The sequence below is a fragment of the Peromyscus eremicus genome, chromosome 8a (assembly GCF_949786415.1).
Source record: "Peromyscus eremicus chromosome 8a, PerEre_H2_v1, whole genome shotgun sequence".
NCBI lineage: Eukaryota > Metazoa > Chordata > Mammalia > Rodentia > Cricetidae > Peromyscus > Peromyscus eremicus.
The window spans coordinates 52,670,764-52,688,245 of record NC_081423.1 but is presented as its reverse complement, the minus strand read 5'-3'; the positions used below and the strand labels follow the sequence as shown (position 1 = coordinate 52,688,245).

Genomic DNA, 17,482 nt, shown 5'->3' with positions numbered 1-17,482 from the left:
CTTGCCAGTACCAGCTTTTTTTTTCCCCCCCAGAGCTGAGGACTGAACCCAGGGCCTTGCACTTGCTTGGCAAGCGCTCTACCACTGAGCTAAATCCCCAACCCCCCCCCCTTTTTTTTTTTTAAAGATTTATTTCCAATGGCTTATATGTCTATGTATATATGTGTGCATCTCTGTATGGGTATTGTTCATGTACATGCATATGTTGGAGGAGACCAGAGGCATAGAGAGACCCTGAAGCTGGGGTTACAGGCAGCTGTGAGCTGTCTGACATGGGTGCTGGACAGAAACTCTGCAAGAGCAGTATGTGTTCTTTTATATATATATATATTGAGTCAGGGTCTCACTATGTGGTCCTGGCTGGTTTGGAACTCACTATGTAGACCAGGCTGGCCTTGAACCCACAGAGACTCACCTGTCCCTGCATCCTAAGTGCTATTTTTAAGATGATCTTATGTAGCTCAAGCTGGCCTTGAACTGATTCTCCTACCTCTGCTCTCTCTCCACTGGGAATACGTAAATATGTGCACCACTATTCCTGGATTTCAAACGGCAATTTTAAAAATCAAACACGTTCATACAACACAACCCAAAGATACACTAATTTGATACTTACATGCTGAGGATAGATGCCAGGAAAATATTAAAGTCTTTGTTTTTCATAATTAAACCATTATGTTATTACAAGAACAGAAAGCTTCGTGTGTATAGTAAAAACCCTGCAATTCATAACATACAATAGTCTCCAATCTGAGCTGAGGTGTTTCATGCAGTTTGTGGCAATGTGTTGGTAGTACGTGCAGTGGTGTGTGTGTGTGTGTGTGTGTGTGTGTGTATGTGTGTGTATGTGTATGTGTGTGTATGTGTTTGTGTGTATGTATATGTGTATGTATATGTTGGTGTGTGTGTGTATATGTGTGTGTGTATGTATATGTTGGTATGTGTGTGTGTATATGTGTGTGTGTGTGTGTGTGTGTGTGTGTATGTGTGTGTGCAGGATCCAGGCTGCAGTGAACTTGACCACTGCCAGACACACCTTGGGTTCATTATGTGTTTGATTTTTTTAATTTTTTAAAAAAGAATTTATTATATTTTATTTTTATTTATTTATTCTCTTTATGTGCATGTGGTGTGCATGTGCTTAAGTGAGGTCAGAGGACCTCTTGCTGGAGTCAGTTCTCACCTTCCACCATGTGGAGCCCAGGGATCATACTGAGAGCATGGGGCTGGTAACATATGCCTGTTCCCACTGAGCCCTCTTGTTGGCCCTTTAAATTGATTTTGATCAGAAACCTCTTATTGTTGCTCCATGTTCTGTTGTGCATCCCCATGGGGTTGCCACCCTGGGTCAAGAAGCTGGACCCTACAGCATGCAACCATCAATGCTATCCAACTTTAGAACATTTCATCCTCCAAAGAAAACCACTTTACACACCTTGACAAACTGGTGCCAGATGACTCCTGAGTCTTTACTTTTTTTTTCTTCTGTAAATGTATGTGTGTGTTTGTGCACATGCATGTGTATGTATATTAAACGTATGTGTGTATGTATATGTATGCATTTATGTGTGTATATGCCTATATGTATGTGTCTTGGTTTGACTTTTTTTTTTTTTTTTTTTTTTGGTTTTTTTCGAGACAGGGTTTCTCCGTGTAATTTTGGTGCCTGTCCTGGATCTCGCTCTGTAGATCAGGCTGGCCTCGAACTCACAGAGATCCACCTGGCTCTGCCTCCCGAGTGCTGGGATCTAAAGGTGTGCGCCACCACCACCCGGCTTCTTCTTCTTCTTCTTTTTTTTTTTTAATTTTCTGTGCACTGGTGTTTTGCCGGTGTGTATGTCTGTGTGAAGGTGTCAGATCCCTGTAACTGGAGTTACAGACAGTTGTGAGCCTCCATGTGGGTGCTGGGACTTGAACCTGGGTCCTCTGCAAGAGCAGCCGGTGCTCTTAACCACTGAGCCATCTCTCTGGCCCCTGATTAATTATTTTTTGAGACAAGGTCTCACCCAGTGCTTAAGTTCATGTCATTCTCCCGACTCTGTCTTCTGGGTGTCTGATTACAAGCATGGCTCACGGTGCCCTGCTGTTAGTTTGTTTATTTTGAGACAGGGATTTACTTTGTAGTCCAGATTCGCTTGGAACTCAGGGCAGTCCTCCTGTCTAAATCTCCTGAGTGCTTGGATTACCAGCATGAGCCACCACATCTGGCTTAAATGACTAATTAATGGCTTCATTCTTTTGTGGTTGTGGGAGATGAAACCCAGAGCCTTGTCTATGTTAGGAAGGAACTTGACCCTACACTCAGAAGCTTGATTTTAGCAGCTTTCTCTCAGATCCTGAATATCACTAATCTATACTCTCTTTATAGATTTTTTTTTGCTGGACATTTCATATAAATGGAATCACACAATGATGTGCTTTGATGACTTAGCATAAAGTTTTCGAGGTTCAACTATGTTGTAGCATGAATCTTACCTTCATTTTTTTTGTAGTGAATAATATTCCACCGTAGATGTGTACCATATTTTGTTTATCTGGCTGTAGCTTTAGTGGACACTTGGGCTGTTCCCTCCTCCACTTCTCCTACCACCTTCTTCCTTAGCCCTGGGGATGGAACCCAGGCCCTCCTGAAGCGAGACAACTAAAGGACTACTGAGCCGTAGCCTTTGCCCATTTCTACCTCTCCCCCACTGTGAATAAGGCTGCGGTAGACATTAACAAGCTCCCCAGGTTCTGCTCTGAAGCCTTTTGGGGACTACCTAAACTGGGACTTCTGGGTAAAATGGTTCCTATGTTTGACTTCACTCTCGTATCTTCATTCTCTCCAGAGCTAGTACTAGAGGAACCTGACCAACGCAAAGACTTGGATACTTCGATGGATGTGGTAGGTTTGCATCTCCCCCAGGAGATAAGTGAGGACTGGAAGCCTCAGGGGTGGGACATTGTATGAGGAATTCTTTCTAGTTAGTCACTTCCTCCCACTTCTCTCACTAGATGATCTGAGTCCCTTTCCTGAGGACAAGGCCTCTCGGGAGGAACTGGTCTCTTAGCTGACCTCTCTTATTCCCCCACCTTGGGTCAACCCGGATCAGTCTTATGGGTAGACATCTGAAGAACTTGAACAAACGGGTAGAGATTGCCCTGCGTGGCTCATAATGGCTAAGGCATTCTCTTCCCTTCTCTTCTGCAGTTCTCTTTTGACCGAGTTGTCTAGAGTCTGCCCCATCATCCTGAGAAACGGGCATTAAATGGTGTCTTTGCTTCCAAGCATAGTGTAGTCTTGCCTGTAGTTGCGTAGGTGATGAACAGTGTGGCGACCTTGCGTTCTTTTAAAAGGGGGAAAGAGACTAATAACTGCCCACTAAAAAGACTGATGTCATGGCACACGTTTGTAATCCCTGCCCTTGGGAAGCTGAAGCAGGAAGATTGTATGGATAAACCCAGCCTGGGCTACGCATCAAGATTCTGCTTCAAACAACCAAAAAACACAAGAAAAACAAGCAGATAAAGGGAAAGTAAAACTGCATAAATGCACAAACCCAGCCAGTGATAACACCTCCTTCCCCACCAGTGCTGGGACCCAGACCCAGGCTCCACACCAGCCTGTACCTCACCTCGAGAGGTCTTTGGTTGTTTGTTTGAGACAGCCTGGAGCCTAGGCTAGCCTCAGACTCACTATCGCGTTCCGGCTGGTCTCACACTTGCTGTGCTGTCTTCTTGCCTGATTCCCAAATGCTAGGGTGACAAGCGTGCCCCATACCCAAGGCCTTGTAGTTCTCGTCTTTCTGAGACAGGGTCCCACGACATAGCTTAGTCGGCCTTTAATTTTCAACCCTCTGGCGTCAGTCTCCCAAATACCGTTTTTAGTAGCCACGTGGTGTTCTATTAGACACACGCACCTTAGTTAAACTATTATTCTTGGTCATTTTGTTGTTTGCAATATTTGTTCTCATAGTAACACTGTGATAAATACCATCAAATTCTACTTGAACTACTCAGTATTTTCTGAAGCTGGATAGAGCTCTGTGCCTGGAGTTACCAGACATTAATAAGAATAAGTAAGAATACTAAGAGTGCCGTAGGGTGGTGGCGCACGCCTTTAATCCCAGCACTCGGGAGGCACAGGCAGGTGAATTTCTGTGAGTTTGAGGCCAGCCTGGACTACAGAGTGAGTTCCAGGAAATGTGCCAAAGCTACACAGAGAAACCCTGTCTTGAAAAACAAACAAACAAACAAATAAAAAAAAGAATACTAGGGGGGCTGGGGAGATGGCTCAGCGGTTAAGAACACTGATTGTTCTTCCAGCGGTCCTGAGTTCAAATCCCAGCCACCACATGGTGGCTCACAAACATCTGTAATGAGATCTGGCGCCCTCTTCTGGCCTGCAGGCAAACATGCAGGCAGAACACTGTGTACATAATAAATCATAAAAAGAAAGAATACTGAGAGTGAGACTGGAGAGATGCTCAGTGGTGAAGAGCGCTGGCTGCGCTTCCAGAGGACCTGGGTTTGAATCCCAGTATCCACATGACGGCTCACATCGGTAACTCCAGTTTGATGGGATCTGACGCCATCTTCTGACCTCCTTGGGTACCAGGCACGTAAATGGTGCGCAGACATACAGGCAGGCAAAGCACCTATACACATAAAATAAAAATGAGAAATTAAATAAAAAAATTAAAGAACACTGCTCATATTTCTAAAACATAAGACAAAGTTTTCCCAACCAGATTGTAATATGCCCCTACATTAGCAACAAAGCTATTTCCAGACTAAGAATTGTCAGTTTAGTATTAACAAAAATAAACAATAAGCCGGGCGGTGGTGGCGCACGCCTTTAATCCCAGCACTCGGGAGGCAGAGCCAGGCGGATCTCTGTGAGTTCGAGGCCAGCCTGGTCTACATAGTGAGTTCCAGGAAAGGCGCAAAACTACAGAGAAACCCTGTCTCGAAAAAACAAAAAAAAAAACAAAAAAAAAACAAAAAAAAAACCAAAAAACCAATAAACGATGTCTTTGCTATTTTTTTTATATTCTTTGATTTCAAGTAAAACAACATTTTTCATGAATGAGTTTTTTTTTTTTTAATAATGATGTGGCCTGTCTGTCTCTTAATTTATTTATTTATTGGGCTCTTGGTGTTTTCTCATTGATTTGCCCATATCCTGTGCAGGAAAGCATTCAGAAAATTGTCTACTATTTGCTTTTCTTTGGAACTTTGGGATTCCTCCTCATCTTCCCTGGACACTGGAGGAAGGATAGGGTAGAGTTTGCAGTCCACAGAGCTGTATCTTCACGTCACCCAGTTTCTTTTACTTAGAGCTCTACAGATTTCCTGTTTGCTCTCCACAGTTATAATTTGTTTTCCATTTAATCATTTGTTCCTTAGTGTTTTTCAGTTTTTCTTTTCTCACTGCTATGGCAATTGACCATTAGCTGGTATCTCACAGCGCAGCATCCAGAAGGGGAAGCTTCGTAAGGAAACTGCCACGGACCTCATCCCTTCCCCACCCCATCATCTCCTTGCTCCTAATTCCTTGATCCAGGCTGATATCCTCCTTGTTCCCATCGGGGCTGAGCATGCTAGAGAATGCATCTTCAGAGCCACAGGCAGAAGTGAAATATTTGGGGGAAGATAATAGCCCATCGTTTTCCTCCGTGACACATTCTGTTTTCACTCTCGGAGGCAGGGGAGGCTATTGTCTCTTTCCTTCAATAGCTTGAAACCTACCATTCAGTCATCCTCAGCTTCCTGGCATCTCCTCTCATCTCCCAGGTCAGGTGTGCGATGTGGATGGGAGGATGGCTCATCCTCACAGCTCTGATGGCGTGTGTCTCTCTGCTCTCTGTAGATGGATGGGAGGATGGCTCGCCCTCACAGCTCTGATGGCGTGTGTCTCTCTGCTCTCTGTAGAAGCCCCAGGTCCTCTCACGAGCTACATTGACCGGACTGGCAGATGCAGTGTGGACAGAGGAGCATGATACCATTCTGGAACGCTTTGTCCAGGATCCCATGGAATCCACCCTCATCATCTTCATTGACCCCATCTCTGGGTTGAAACTGGAGCTGGGCATGCCTGTGCAGGTGGGTACCCCACTTTCCATGTGATCCTCCAGGGAGCTGAAGGTGCTGTGTCATGTTTTATAACCTGAGTCATGTTTTCTGTGTGCCCACGACCCATTGAACCCCACCGTGTACGGGACGCTGTACCGGAAAGCAGACGTGTAGAAAATGATGGTGGAAAGAGGTGGGGTAGACCTGGGTGGGAAATGGCAAATGGAGGCAGTGTAGCAAGACGTCAGTAGTGGAATCTAGGTGGTGGCTGTCACTCCTGTACAATTCCTTTAATTAAAAACTTCCCTTTATTTATCCATTTATATTTTATTTGTTTACTTTGTGTGTGTGTGTGTGTGTGTGTGTGTGTGTGTGTGTGTGTGTGTGTTGTGCACAAACATGTGCATGTCTTGGCATATTTGTGGAGGTCAGAAGACAACTCATGCAGCTTGTAGGGGTCATTTCTCTCCCTGCATCACATGGGTTTTCAGGATAGAACACGGGTCTCTAGGCTTGATGGCCAGCACCTTTTAACTACTGAGCTCTGATTTTTTTATTTCCTTCTGTATACTTGCAACATTTAAAAATAAAATGTTAGGAAAAGTCCATTGTTTTGCTCTTGTAGGATTATGTATATGAAAGTAGAAAGGTGATATTTAGCATTCCATATTGAACCAAGACAAAAGAAGCTTTTATCTGTGGATCGATGATGTTCAGACTCACATCAGATGAAAAAGGGTTTGTTTACAAAAGAAAAAATATGGGCTGGCCAATGGTGGCACATGCCTTTAATCCCAGCACTTGGGAGGCAGAGGCAGGAGGATATCTGAGTTCCAGGACAGCCAGAGCTACACAGAGAAACTTGTCTCGAAAAACAAAAAACAAACAAACAAAAAACCAACTATCCACAGGGCTGGAGATATAGCTTAGTCTTTTTAGCCTGTGCGAGGCCCTACCTCCTATCCGAAGCACAGAAGGGGAAAAAGAGATTCTCTTTGCGTCCTAACTTTGGACATCATGTGACTGCCTGTGCTCCCTCAACACCTATGTCCCTGCTGTGACGAGCTGTGTCCTCTCACTCCATTAGCCAGGATAAACTCTTCACCACCCCCCAAATCCGTCATCTAATATCTGATAAAAGGAGCAAAAAGCAAAACCCGCACACAGGAAAACAAAGCCCCATGTGTGATCTACAAAATCCAGAAAAAAGGCACGATCAAATCTGGTAAACTTTAGAAGCAGATGTGAACATTAAATGGGTGACCGATGGAAGAGAAAACAGGGTCCCGTCCTGCCCACACCTGGATGGAGGGATCCCTGAAGTGTTCCCAAAATCTCCTAAGAGGTTTTGTGTTTTAACAAAGATTTGCCATTGCCTTAAATTACCCTTAACCACTCACCCTCCTCGCACAGGTCTCTCAGGCTACAAAAAAAAGTGAATAAAATATAAAACACCTAATCCTTTCGCTTTAACTTCAAGAGGCAAAATAAACTGGTCTCTCACAGCGGGACACCAAGAAGTCACCCACAGTGTGCTAGAACCAAAAGAGTGAGCTGACAAAGCTGCTCAGGCATGAGCAGAACGGGGCGAAATTGCATGGCAACGGCAGGCATAGGATATCAAGGACAAAGGGAGAAAAAAGAACAAAGCATGTACAGGAGGAGGAGAAGGAGACTCCTCAACAGCGTCGTACGACAGTGCAACTTGATATGAACACGAATGCAGTCTTCTAAAAAAAGAGACGAAATGATAAAAGGTGAGGAAGATGAAAGGGAGAGTATGGATTTTAGGAAATGAATAAAGCAGCATGTTACAAAACCAGAAGATGAAAATGGCGAGGAAATGAATAGCTGTAGTTGGAAATCTGTCACCGACAGAGGAGAAGGCTCAGGCGTCCGCCGGCGCCGCAGTTCATGTAAAAGAAAAGGCCGAAGACATTAACGCAATTAGAGAGAAGCAAATAGACTTGCGGGGTGGCCACAGCCCAACGGGAGGAGTGGACAGCAATGCAGTGTGGATTTAGGGAGAACAGACAAAGAATTGTCCAGAAATGCAACCGGATCCGCATCTGAGAGTCGAAAGGGCGCTCTGATACTGTTTACCGTTCGTTATTCACATTAATGTCAGCAGGTGTCTTAGGTAGCACACTAAGGGAAGGGTGCCAATTCTTTGGGGACATTAACTAAAGGTTTTCTACAAAGAATAGTTAACTTCAACCTAATGAGCAATCAGATAAATCCAAATTAAGGGATATTTTGGAAAATGTCTGGCTTGATTCTTAGAATGATTGATAGTACAACATAAAAAGAAAGAGAAAGCTGGACATGATGGCACATGCTTGTAATCCCATCACTTGAGAGGCCGAAACAGGAGCATTGAGAATTAAGTAAGACTGCCTCAGCACACACACAGGTGCACGTGCACACACACACACACACACACACACACACACACACACACACAGAGGATAGCAAAGGATGGGGAATTGTTGAAATGAAAGGAGGGTGTGGTAGACAAAGACAGGAGTATTAGGAGTTCCAGGCCAGCCTTGGCCACAGAGAGAATTCTAGGCCATCCTGAGTATGAAACTTTGTCTCAAAAAATACAAAGAAAAAACAAAACCCACCCCAAACATGCACAAATGGTGCATGCGAGTACACACACACACACACACACACACACACACACACACACAGAGTGCTAGATATGGTAGCACACACCTTTAGTCTCAGCACTTGGGAGGCAGAGGCAGGGGGATCCCTGTGCATTGAGGCATTCTAGTTTATGTAGCAGTGTATTCCAGGCCAGCCAGGGCTACATAATGAGACTCTGTTTTAAGACAGAAACAAAAGCAAATAGTAGCAAAAATAAGATATGACCATGTATGACCCTGGATTGGATATGGATATACATGACCATGTATGACCCTGGATTGGATATGGATGGGAAGCAATCCAGCTAGAAAGGACATCATTTGGACTCCTGGAGAAAGTAGCATATGGGCACATATTATGTTGTATTAGGTTAATTTTTTCTAGTGCAATAATTACAGTGTTAGGCATTTTGAGAAGATACAGGCCGAGTATTAAGGGTGTGGTGTCTGGATGCCTCAGCTAACAAAGGCTCAGGTGTGCAGAGAGGCAAGCATGCAAAGTGTTGGCATTGAATCTAGGCAAAAAGGATAGTTTGTTAATTTTATTTTTCTTGAATTTTTCCTGTGAATTGGAGTTTTTTGGAATTAAACATTGAGAAAGCTGGGAGTAGTGGCACATGTCTGCAGCCCTACCAGCTGGAGAGCAGAAGCAGAATTCCTGCAAGCTGGAGGCCAGTCTGGGCTCCATAGTGAGTTCTAGGTCATGGCTTCACAGCCGAAACCTGGCCTCAAAAAAAAAAAAAAAAAAAAAAAAAAAAAGCAAACACTCACATGTGCACTGCGCACACACATGCACATGCACACACAACCGAGGGCCAGGGAGATGGTTCAGCAAAAATGGTATTTTCCACACAAACCTCATGACTGGAGTCTGATCCCATGAATCCACGGTAGAAGGAAAGAACTGACTCCCCAAAGTTGTCCTCGTACCTCCACGTGTGTGTTGTGACAAAATGTGTGTGCATGTGTTTGTGCTTGCTCTCTTGCACACACACATATACACACAACAATAATAATATAACATAAACAGGGAAAATTGGGTAGGAATGTAGTTTAATAGGAGAGCACATAAGTAGTATGTGTGAGGTCCAGTAGTCAGTTCCCAGCACTAGAAAAATAAAGGATCATTTTGAGATGTCTCTGGGCAAAGAGACATTTATTTGAAGCTTAACAATCCTTGTATCAACTTCAGTTTCTTTGTGGTCTACTAAATTCAAAAAAAATTAGATATAATCCTTTCAAAAATAGCAGGGTTCTACTTAATCTCTATGTATGTGTTGGTCAGACTTTTTCATTTCTGTGACCAAAAATGGAGCAGAACCTTTTTTAGGGGGTTTTGTTTTATAACTAAGAAAAGCTACATACTTCTGAATGTAGGCCACAGCAGAACCTCACCACAGGTAAAACTGAACACCAAAGGAAAAACTGGGAAAAGAATATGCAAGCCAAAGCCTGGTGTGGAGCATACACCTGTAATCTCTGCACCCAAGAGGTGTGTGGAGGCAAGTGGATCTCAGTTCAAGGTTGCCCTCAGCCACATAGTAAGTTCCAGGCCAATCTGAGACCCTGGGGAAAAAAAGCAACTGAAACAAGAAATCCTAGATAATTTTTTTTTCTTTTTAGTTTTTCGAGAGGTTTCTCTGTGTAGCCCTGGCTGTCTCAGAACTCACTCTGTAGACCAGGCTGGCCTCGAACTCAGAGATCCTCCTGCCTCTGTCTCCTGAATGCTGGGATTAAAGGTGTGCGCCACCGCTGCCTGATAATTACTTCTTACTTGCAATTTTCCTCCTTGATCTCTTTTATTTCTCCCTACTTTTACCATGGCTGAAAAAAAAAATTCTATCCTGTCCATCTACTCACTCACCCAATAAACATTTATTGATCATCTACTACATGCTAGACTGGTGGTTCCAGCTGAACAAAATAGAGTCTGTGTTCAAGGCATGTTTTATTCATTCCCTCCACACATCTTTGAGTGTGGAATCACATTCCTGGGAAGAATAGGAGGTACTTGGTGGCATAGGTAGGGACATTGACCAGGGGAACCTCAAATTCCTTTGGCCATCGTGGGTCCTAGAGACTGAATCCCAATCTACTCTTTCCCCGCAGACCCAGAACCAGATTGCGTACTTTATTCGGCGAGAACCAGTTCCCATCACCCCGGAGAACTTTGAGCAGACGGTGCAGTTCGGGATGGTGCGGGGTGCCTACATTCCAGCGTTACTGCGCCTGCTCAGTGGTGTCTACGTCCCTCAGATTTTCATGAATACCACTTGGCCTGAGAGCATCCGAAATCATTTTGTTTCACATCTGCATAGGTTTTTGGCCTGCCTGACAGGTAAACAAGAGGCAGGAGCAGCTGGCTTCTCCATGGTGAGGTTATGAGGCAGCGGGGGAGGGGGGGGATTCATCTCGATAGTACTAGCCTTTTAATTTGTTTTTGGTGGTGGAGCTAAGGATTACACTCGGCCTCACATGGGCTAGTCATACACACCACCAACCCTGTTATTAATACTCATATTTGGGGTTGGGGATTTAGCTCAGTGGTAGAGCGCTTACCTAGCAAGTGCAAGGCCCTGGGTTCGATCCTCAGCTCAAAAAAAAATACTCATGGGCCGGGCGGTGGTGGCGCATGCCTTTAATCCCAGCACTCAGGAGGCAGAGCCACGTGGATCTCTGTGAGTTTGAGGCCAGCCTGGGCTACCAAGTGAGTTCCAGGAAAGGTGCAAAGCTACACAGAGAAACCCTGTCTCGAAAAACCAAAAAAAAAAAAAAAAAAAAAAAAAAAAAAAACCAAAAAAAAAAAAAAAAACCAAAAAAAACCTCATATTCAAATAAATATCAAAAGAATGGCCTTTCAGCACTGAGGACCAAACCCAGGGCTTCATGTATACTGGCTGAGTGCCTGCTGTACCACGAAGTTGTATCCCCAGCCTTTAAAAGACTCTTTGAAATGAAATCTTACCGGACAGACCATCCACATGCATGTGGCACCCAAGTGCTTAAGTATGTGTGCACACAAAAGTACAAGCACATCGCTTCCACAGATCCTGACCTGGGCTGGGAATGTAGCTCAGTTGCTAGTGCTTGTCTAGCATTCACAAAACCCTGGGTTTGAGCCCCACATTCTGTAACCGGAAGACGGTGCACACATTTGTAATCCCAGCACTGAGGAGGTAGAGGCAGGAGGATCAGAAATTCAAAAGTTGTTCTTAGCTACATAGTGAATTTGAGACTAGCTTATGATACATGAGACCAGAGACCAGCACCCAAGAGTGGAACCAGGCATGGTGGTCCCTGTCTGTAATCCCAGCACTCAGGAGGTAGAGGCAGGAGGATCAGAAATTCAGGGTGATCTTAGATCACGTGAGAGCCTCTCTCAAAACAAAAACAAATCTGACTTAAAGACTAAAAGGTTTGCCGGGGGGTGGTGGCGCACGCCTTTAATCCCAGCACTCGGGAGGCAGAGCCATGTGGATCTCTGTGAGTTCGAGGCCAGGTCTATTCGTTTGCTTGGGGTATCATATAAAATACTGTCTCAGATTCCTTTTTATATAAGTGTCATAATGTAAAGCATTTCCTATTAATAAGATCTTATCAGAGGCCGGGTGTGGTGGCACAGGCCTTTATTCTTAGCCCTCTCTCTTTCTGTGAGTTTCAGGCCAGGGTCAAACAAAACAGAACAATAAAAACCAAAGCAACAATGAAGAGAAGAACATTTTGAGTATCACCAAATAATAAAGACTAGTTGCAAAGTGGGGGCTCAGAGATACAGCCCTGGCTTGACATGTCTGAGGTCTTTGTCTGATCCTCGGCTCTGCTAAACAAAGCCTTGGTCAATGCTGAATATAGTATTGTTGCAAAAATCGCCTTCTAATTTAGATACAGTTTTCTAATATAGAACGTGTTCAGACCTGCTCAGACTAGAGCTGGAGATTGCTCTGAGCACATGAAGCACCCTGAGCACATAAGGAGAAGTATGGGGGGTGGGGGGAGTTGGGGACTTGTGTGTATTGTGGAGGATATGGTGCAGATAGTGAAATAAATGATTTTATGGTAATTTCTTAACAGACCTCCTGGAACTTCGCCACTTGGCTTCTCTCACTTCTGCTCTCTATACCAGAGAAGTCTGAGTCACAGTTACTCCTGTCTGTTCTCCTAAAATGCATATGCTGTCTCTGGTATCTGTAGGGGATTAGTTTTAGATACTTCATGCTGTGGCTGTTCAAGCCCCTTAGAAAATGGTACAGTAATTGTATATAACCTCCATAAATCATCCCATACTTTAAATAATCTCTAGAGCAGTCACAGCACCTAAAACAATGTAAACAAGTGTTGTATTGTTTAGGGGGTGACGACCAAATAGCACATTCAATACTGATGTCATCTGTAAAGAATTTTGGGGGGCAGGTGAGATGACTCAGTGGGTAAAGGTATTTGCCACTAAGTCTGGCAACCCGAGTTCCAGCCTCAGACCCCCACGGTTGAAGGGGAGAACCAGCTCCTGCAGGTTGGCCTCTGATTTCCACCCCGTGGCATGCCTTAGGATACACGAGACCCCGTCTAACAACCTCGGAAACAGTGGAGCTCTTTTTGAATTGTGGCCATGAAGCCATGAAGCCTATGGATACATAGAGTTGGCTGTACTTCCTGCCCCCCTTCCCCCCATGATCATCAATCATGGTTTATACAGAGGCAGCGAAGCTCACCCTTGGAACTTTCCTGGTCCTTTTTTAGATACTCGGTACAAACTGGAGGGCCACACGGTCCTGTACATCCCTGCAGAGGCCATAAACATGAACCCCGAGGTGGTGGTAAAAGACAAGGAACTGGTGCAGCGCCTGGAGAGTGAGTGGCTGGCATCGCCAGGGTCTGGGGTGAGGGCAGGGGTGAGGGTGGGGAAGGCAGCTCCAGCTGCCGACAGAGGAGCTGGTGAGGGGGCTGTGCAGCATTGAGGGCACAACTCAGGGCCAGAAAATGTTCCCCCTTCACAGCCTCCATGATTCACTGGACCCGGCAGATCAAGGAGGTGCTGAGTGCCCAGGAGTCTGTGGAGACAGGAGAAAATTTAGGTCCTCTGGAAGAGATCGAGTTCTGGCACAACCGCTGCATGGACCTATCTGGCATCAGCAAGCAGCTCGTGAAGCAGGGCGTGAAACACATCGAGTCCATCCTGCTCCTCTCGAAGTCATCCTACTTGGCGCCCTTTATGAAACTGGCCCAGCAGATCCAGGTTGAGGGGATCAGAGACTGGGAGCTTATTGAAAAGTGGGCAGTGGCTGGGTGATCTGGAGTGGGGGTGTGAAGCGGAGGCAGGCAGCTAACCCCAGCCACAGACTGACCTAGCGCTGTGGACTTGTACAAGGCATGAGCAGTGTGTAAAGGTTTCTGGGGACTGTTTCCGAGGTTGTTAGACGGGGTCTCGTGTATCCTAAGGCATGCCACGGGGTGGAAATCAGAGGCCAACCTGCAGGAGCTGGTTCTCCCCTTCAACCGTGGGGGTCTGAGGCTGGAACTCGGGTTGCCAGACTTAGTGGCAAATACCTTTACCCACTGAGTCATCTCACCTGCCCCCCCCCAATTTTTTACAGACATCTGTACTGAATGTGCTCTTTTGTCGTCACCCCTAAACAATACAACACTTGTTTAGGTAGGAAGACATCCAATTGGTCAGCAAGGGAATGGCGATCCCCCTCAGTGAGCCCAGCACTCCAGTGCAGCTGAGAAAACAGGACTTACATAAAAGAGGACTTAGAGATAGCGTGGAACCAAGGATAAGCCCGTGTAGTTCAGGCACGAGAGTTTCCAAACAAACACGTAAAAACTAGATTTCCTATGACAAGCGGATGGTGTTGGTGCTGGGTCTCCTGGGAGGTGAGTGATGCGTGAAGAAGACCTTTCTTCCCAGGTGAAACTGCAGCCAGATATTGAGGGAGTTGAGCTGTAATAAGCAGGAGAAGTTTAAGACCCTCATTGAGAACAGGACAGTAAGGAGACTGGGTGACCTTAGTGGATGTGGGAGGGAGCGGTGCTTGGGCAGTTCACCAACAGCTCTGAACATCCACTTTGGACAGAGCTCTCTCTTTTTTTTTTTTTTTTAAGACAGGGTTTCTCTGTGGGAGCCTGTCCTGGAACTTGCTCTGTAGACCAGGCTGGCCTCAGACTCACAGAGATCCACCTGCCTCCTGAGTGCTGGGATTAAAGGTGTATGCCACCACCCCCTGGCTTGTACAGAGTACTTAATTCAGTTGGAACAGACACCAGACCTGGGCTTGGGGATTCCCAGTCTGAAGCTTTCATAGGAAATAGTACATGAAGGGCTGAGGACATGGCTCAGGTGGCAGCGTGCTGGCCTAGCGTGCATGGAACCCTGGGGTTGATTGCCAGCACCGAAGAAACGAGACATTATAGTTTACATCTATAATCCTAGCTCTCTTAGTTAGGGTTTCTATTTCTGTGAAGAGACACCATGACCACGGCGATTTTTTTTTTAATATATTTATTTATTTATTTATACACTCGCCAGAAGAGGGCACCAGATCTCATTATAGATGGTTTGTGAGCCACCATGTGGTTGCTGGGAATTGAACTCAGGTCCTCAGGAAGAGCAGCCAATGCTCTTAACCTCTGAGCCATCTCTCCAGCCCGACCACGGGGATTTTTATAAAGGAAAACATTTAATTGGGGGTGGCTTATAGTTTTAGAGGTTTAGTCCATTATCATCATGGTGGGACATGGCGTGCAGGCAGACATGGTGCTAGAGAAAGAGCTGTGAGTTCTATATCTTGATCTGCAGGCAACAGGAAGTGAATTGTGGCACTGGGTGTAGCTTGACTGTAGAAAACCTCAAAGCCTGCTCCCACAGTGACACATTTCCTCCAACAAGGCCACACCTATTCCAACAAGGCCGTGCCTCCTAATAGTGCCACTTCCTTTAGGGGGCATTTTCTTCCAAATCATCACACCTAGCACTTGGAGGTAGAGGCAAGGAGGATCAGAAATTCAAAGTCATCCTTGGCTATGTAATAAGTTTGAGGCCAGCCTGGGCTATGTGAAACCCTGTCTCAAACAACCACCACCACCACAACAACCACAACAACCAAACAAAAAAACAAGTAAGGGTTAGAGAGATGGCTCAGGGGTTAAGGCTGTTAGATACTCCTGCAGAGGACCTGGGTTCAGTTCCCAACACTCATAAGGCTGCTCACAACCATCTGTAACTCCAGTTCCAGGGGATCCAACACCCTCTTCTAGCCTCCAAAGGCACTGAGCATGCATACTGTATGCAGGCGTACATGCGGACAAAACACCCATACACATAAAAATAAATCATTTAAAAAAGGAAGTGAATGTGAAAACTCTGATCTTCAAATGATAACTCCTGGAGAGAGCTTATTGGGAGGGGTGTCTAGAGGATGGTGCTCAAGATGGATGGAAAATCTGAATCTGTTTTGTGTGTGTGTGTTCTATACTCATGTTCATGTGTGTGTGCACACGTGTGTGTGTGCATGTGGAGGCCAGAGGGGTTCACTGACTATCACCATCAATTGTTCTTCACTGTATTTTTAAAAATTTTATTTATTTTATTTTATGTGCGTAGATGTTTTGCCTGCATGTCTGTCAGCTATGTGCATGCAGTGCCCTAAGAAGCCAGAAGAGGGCACTGGACCCTCTGGAACTGGAGTTACAGATAGTGTTAGCTGTCATTGTAGGTGCTGGGAACAGAACCTGGACGTCCTCTGTAAGAGCAGCAAGTGCTCCTAACTGCTGAGCCGTCTCTCCAGCCCCATATTAGTTTTTAGACAGGTCTCTCACTGACATGGAGCTCTCCAGTTGGCTAGCTGGCCAGCAAGTTCCAGGGGCCCGCCTGTCTTTCCCTGCCAGTGCGGGGCTTGCAGGCCACTGTGCCCAGCTTTCACAGGGATGCCGGTAATCTGAACTCAGGCCCTCGTGTGTGTACAGCAGCACGCACTTTACTGAGCCAGCTCCCCAGCCCCTAAATCTGTTTCCCCGTGTGGATAAGAGTACTCCTGGTTTCTCTATTGCTAGGATGGCTCTCACCAAGCTCAGTCAAACCTGACTTTCTTGTCGATCCTGAGGGAACCCTACCAGGAGCTGGCCTTCATGAAGCCTAAGGACATCTCTGACAAGCTCCCTAACCTGATCAGTCTCATCCGCATCATCTGGGTCAACTCCCCTCACTACAACACCAGGGAAAGATTGACCTCTCTGTTCCGGAAGGTGTGTGGATGCAAAGCGTGGGGGGGGGGGGAGGGGCTGTGCTGGCGGGACTGGTTCCCTGGCAGATGTGGGCTGGAAAGACACCGTACTGCCCTGCAGCCCAGACTGATACTGAGTCTTTAGAGATGCCGGGAGATGGGCCTGGCTTCTGCTGCTCACTGAAGCGGCTCAGGCAGGACGAGGGGCTTTGGGAGGAGGTGCAGTGAGCCTAGGAAAAGAGGCAAGAAGGATAGACTCGGGGCTGGGTTGTGCAGAGGGAAGAGCTCTTTCAGGATGGAGTTTGCAGTGGGGTATGGGAAGGAACTCGGTTCCTGAGCAGGAATGATCACGACAGACTTTTTAGCGGGAGACAAGGCTGGAAGAGGGGTTCCTGAAGCCAGATGGTCAGAGCGGCGTCTGCAGAGCTGGGCTGAGGGCAGAGCAAAGATCACCAGGCGTGAGTGTGCAGGGGGCGGGGGTAAGAGGGGCTTCAGGAGCCCGAGGCGCAGTTCTGGAGGCCCAGGAAAGGGAGTGGTGGGAAGAAGGCTGAGAGC

At 46.0% G+C, this 17,482-nt stretch overlaps 1 protein-coding gene across 1 annotated transcript in view; it reads left to right on the top strand.

The window, feature by feature from the left end:
• Dnah2 (dynein axonemal heavy chain 2) overlaps nt 1–17,482 on the top strand; it is a 114,796-nt gene that overhangs the window by 6,166 nt on the left and 91,148 nt on the right. The window contains exons 3-8 of the mRNA XM_059270970.1: nt 2,829–2,884; nt 5,914–6,084; nt 10,818–11,046; nt 13,446–13,556; nt 13,703–13,941; nt 16,758–16,949. Of these exons, the coding sequence (XP_059126953.1) occupies nt 2,829–2,884; nt 5,914–6,084; nt 10,818–11,046; nt 13,446–13,556; nt 13,703–13,941; nt 16,758–16,949 (998 nt within the window). The remainder of the gene's footprint in view (nt 1–2,828; nt 2,885–5,913; nt 6,085–10,817; nt 11,047–13,445; nt 13,557–13,702; nt 13,942–16,757; nt 16,950–17,482) is intronic.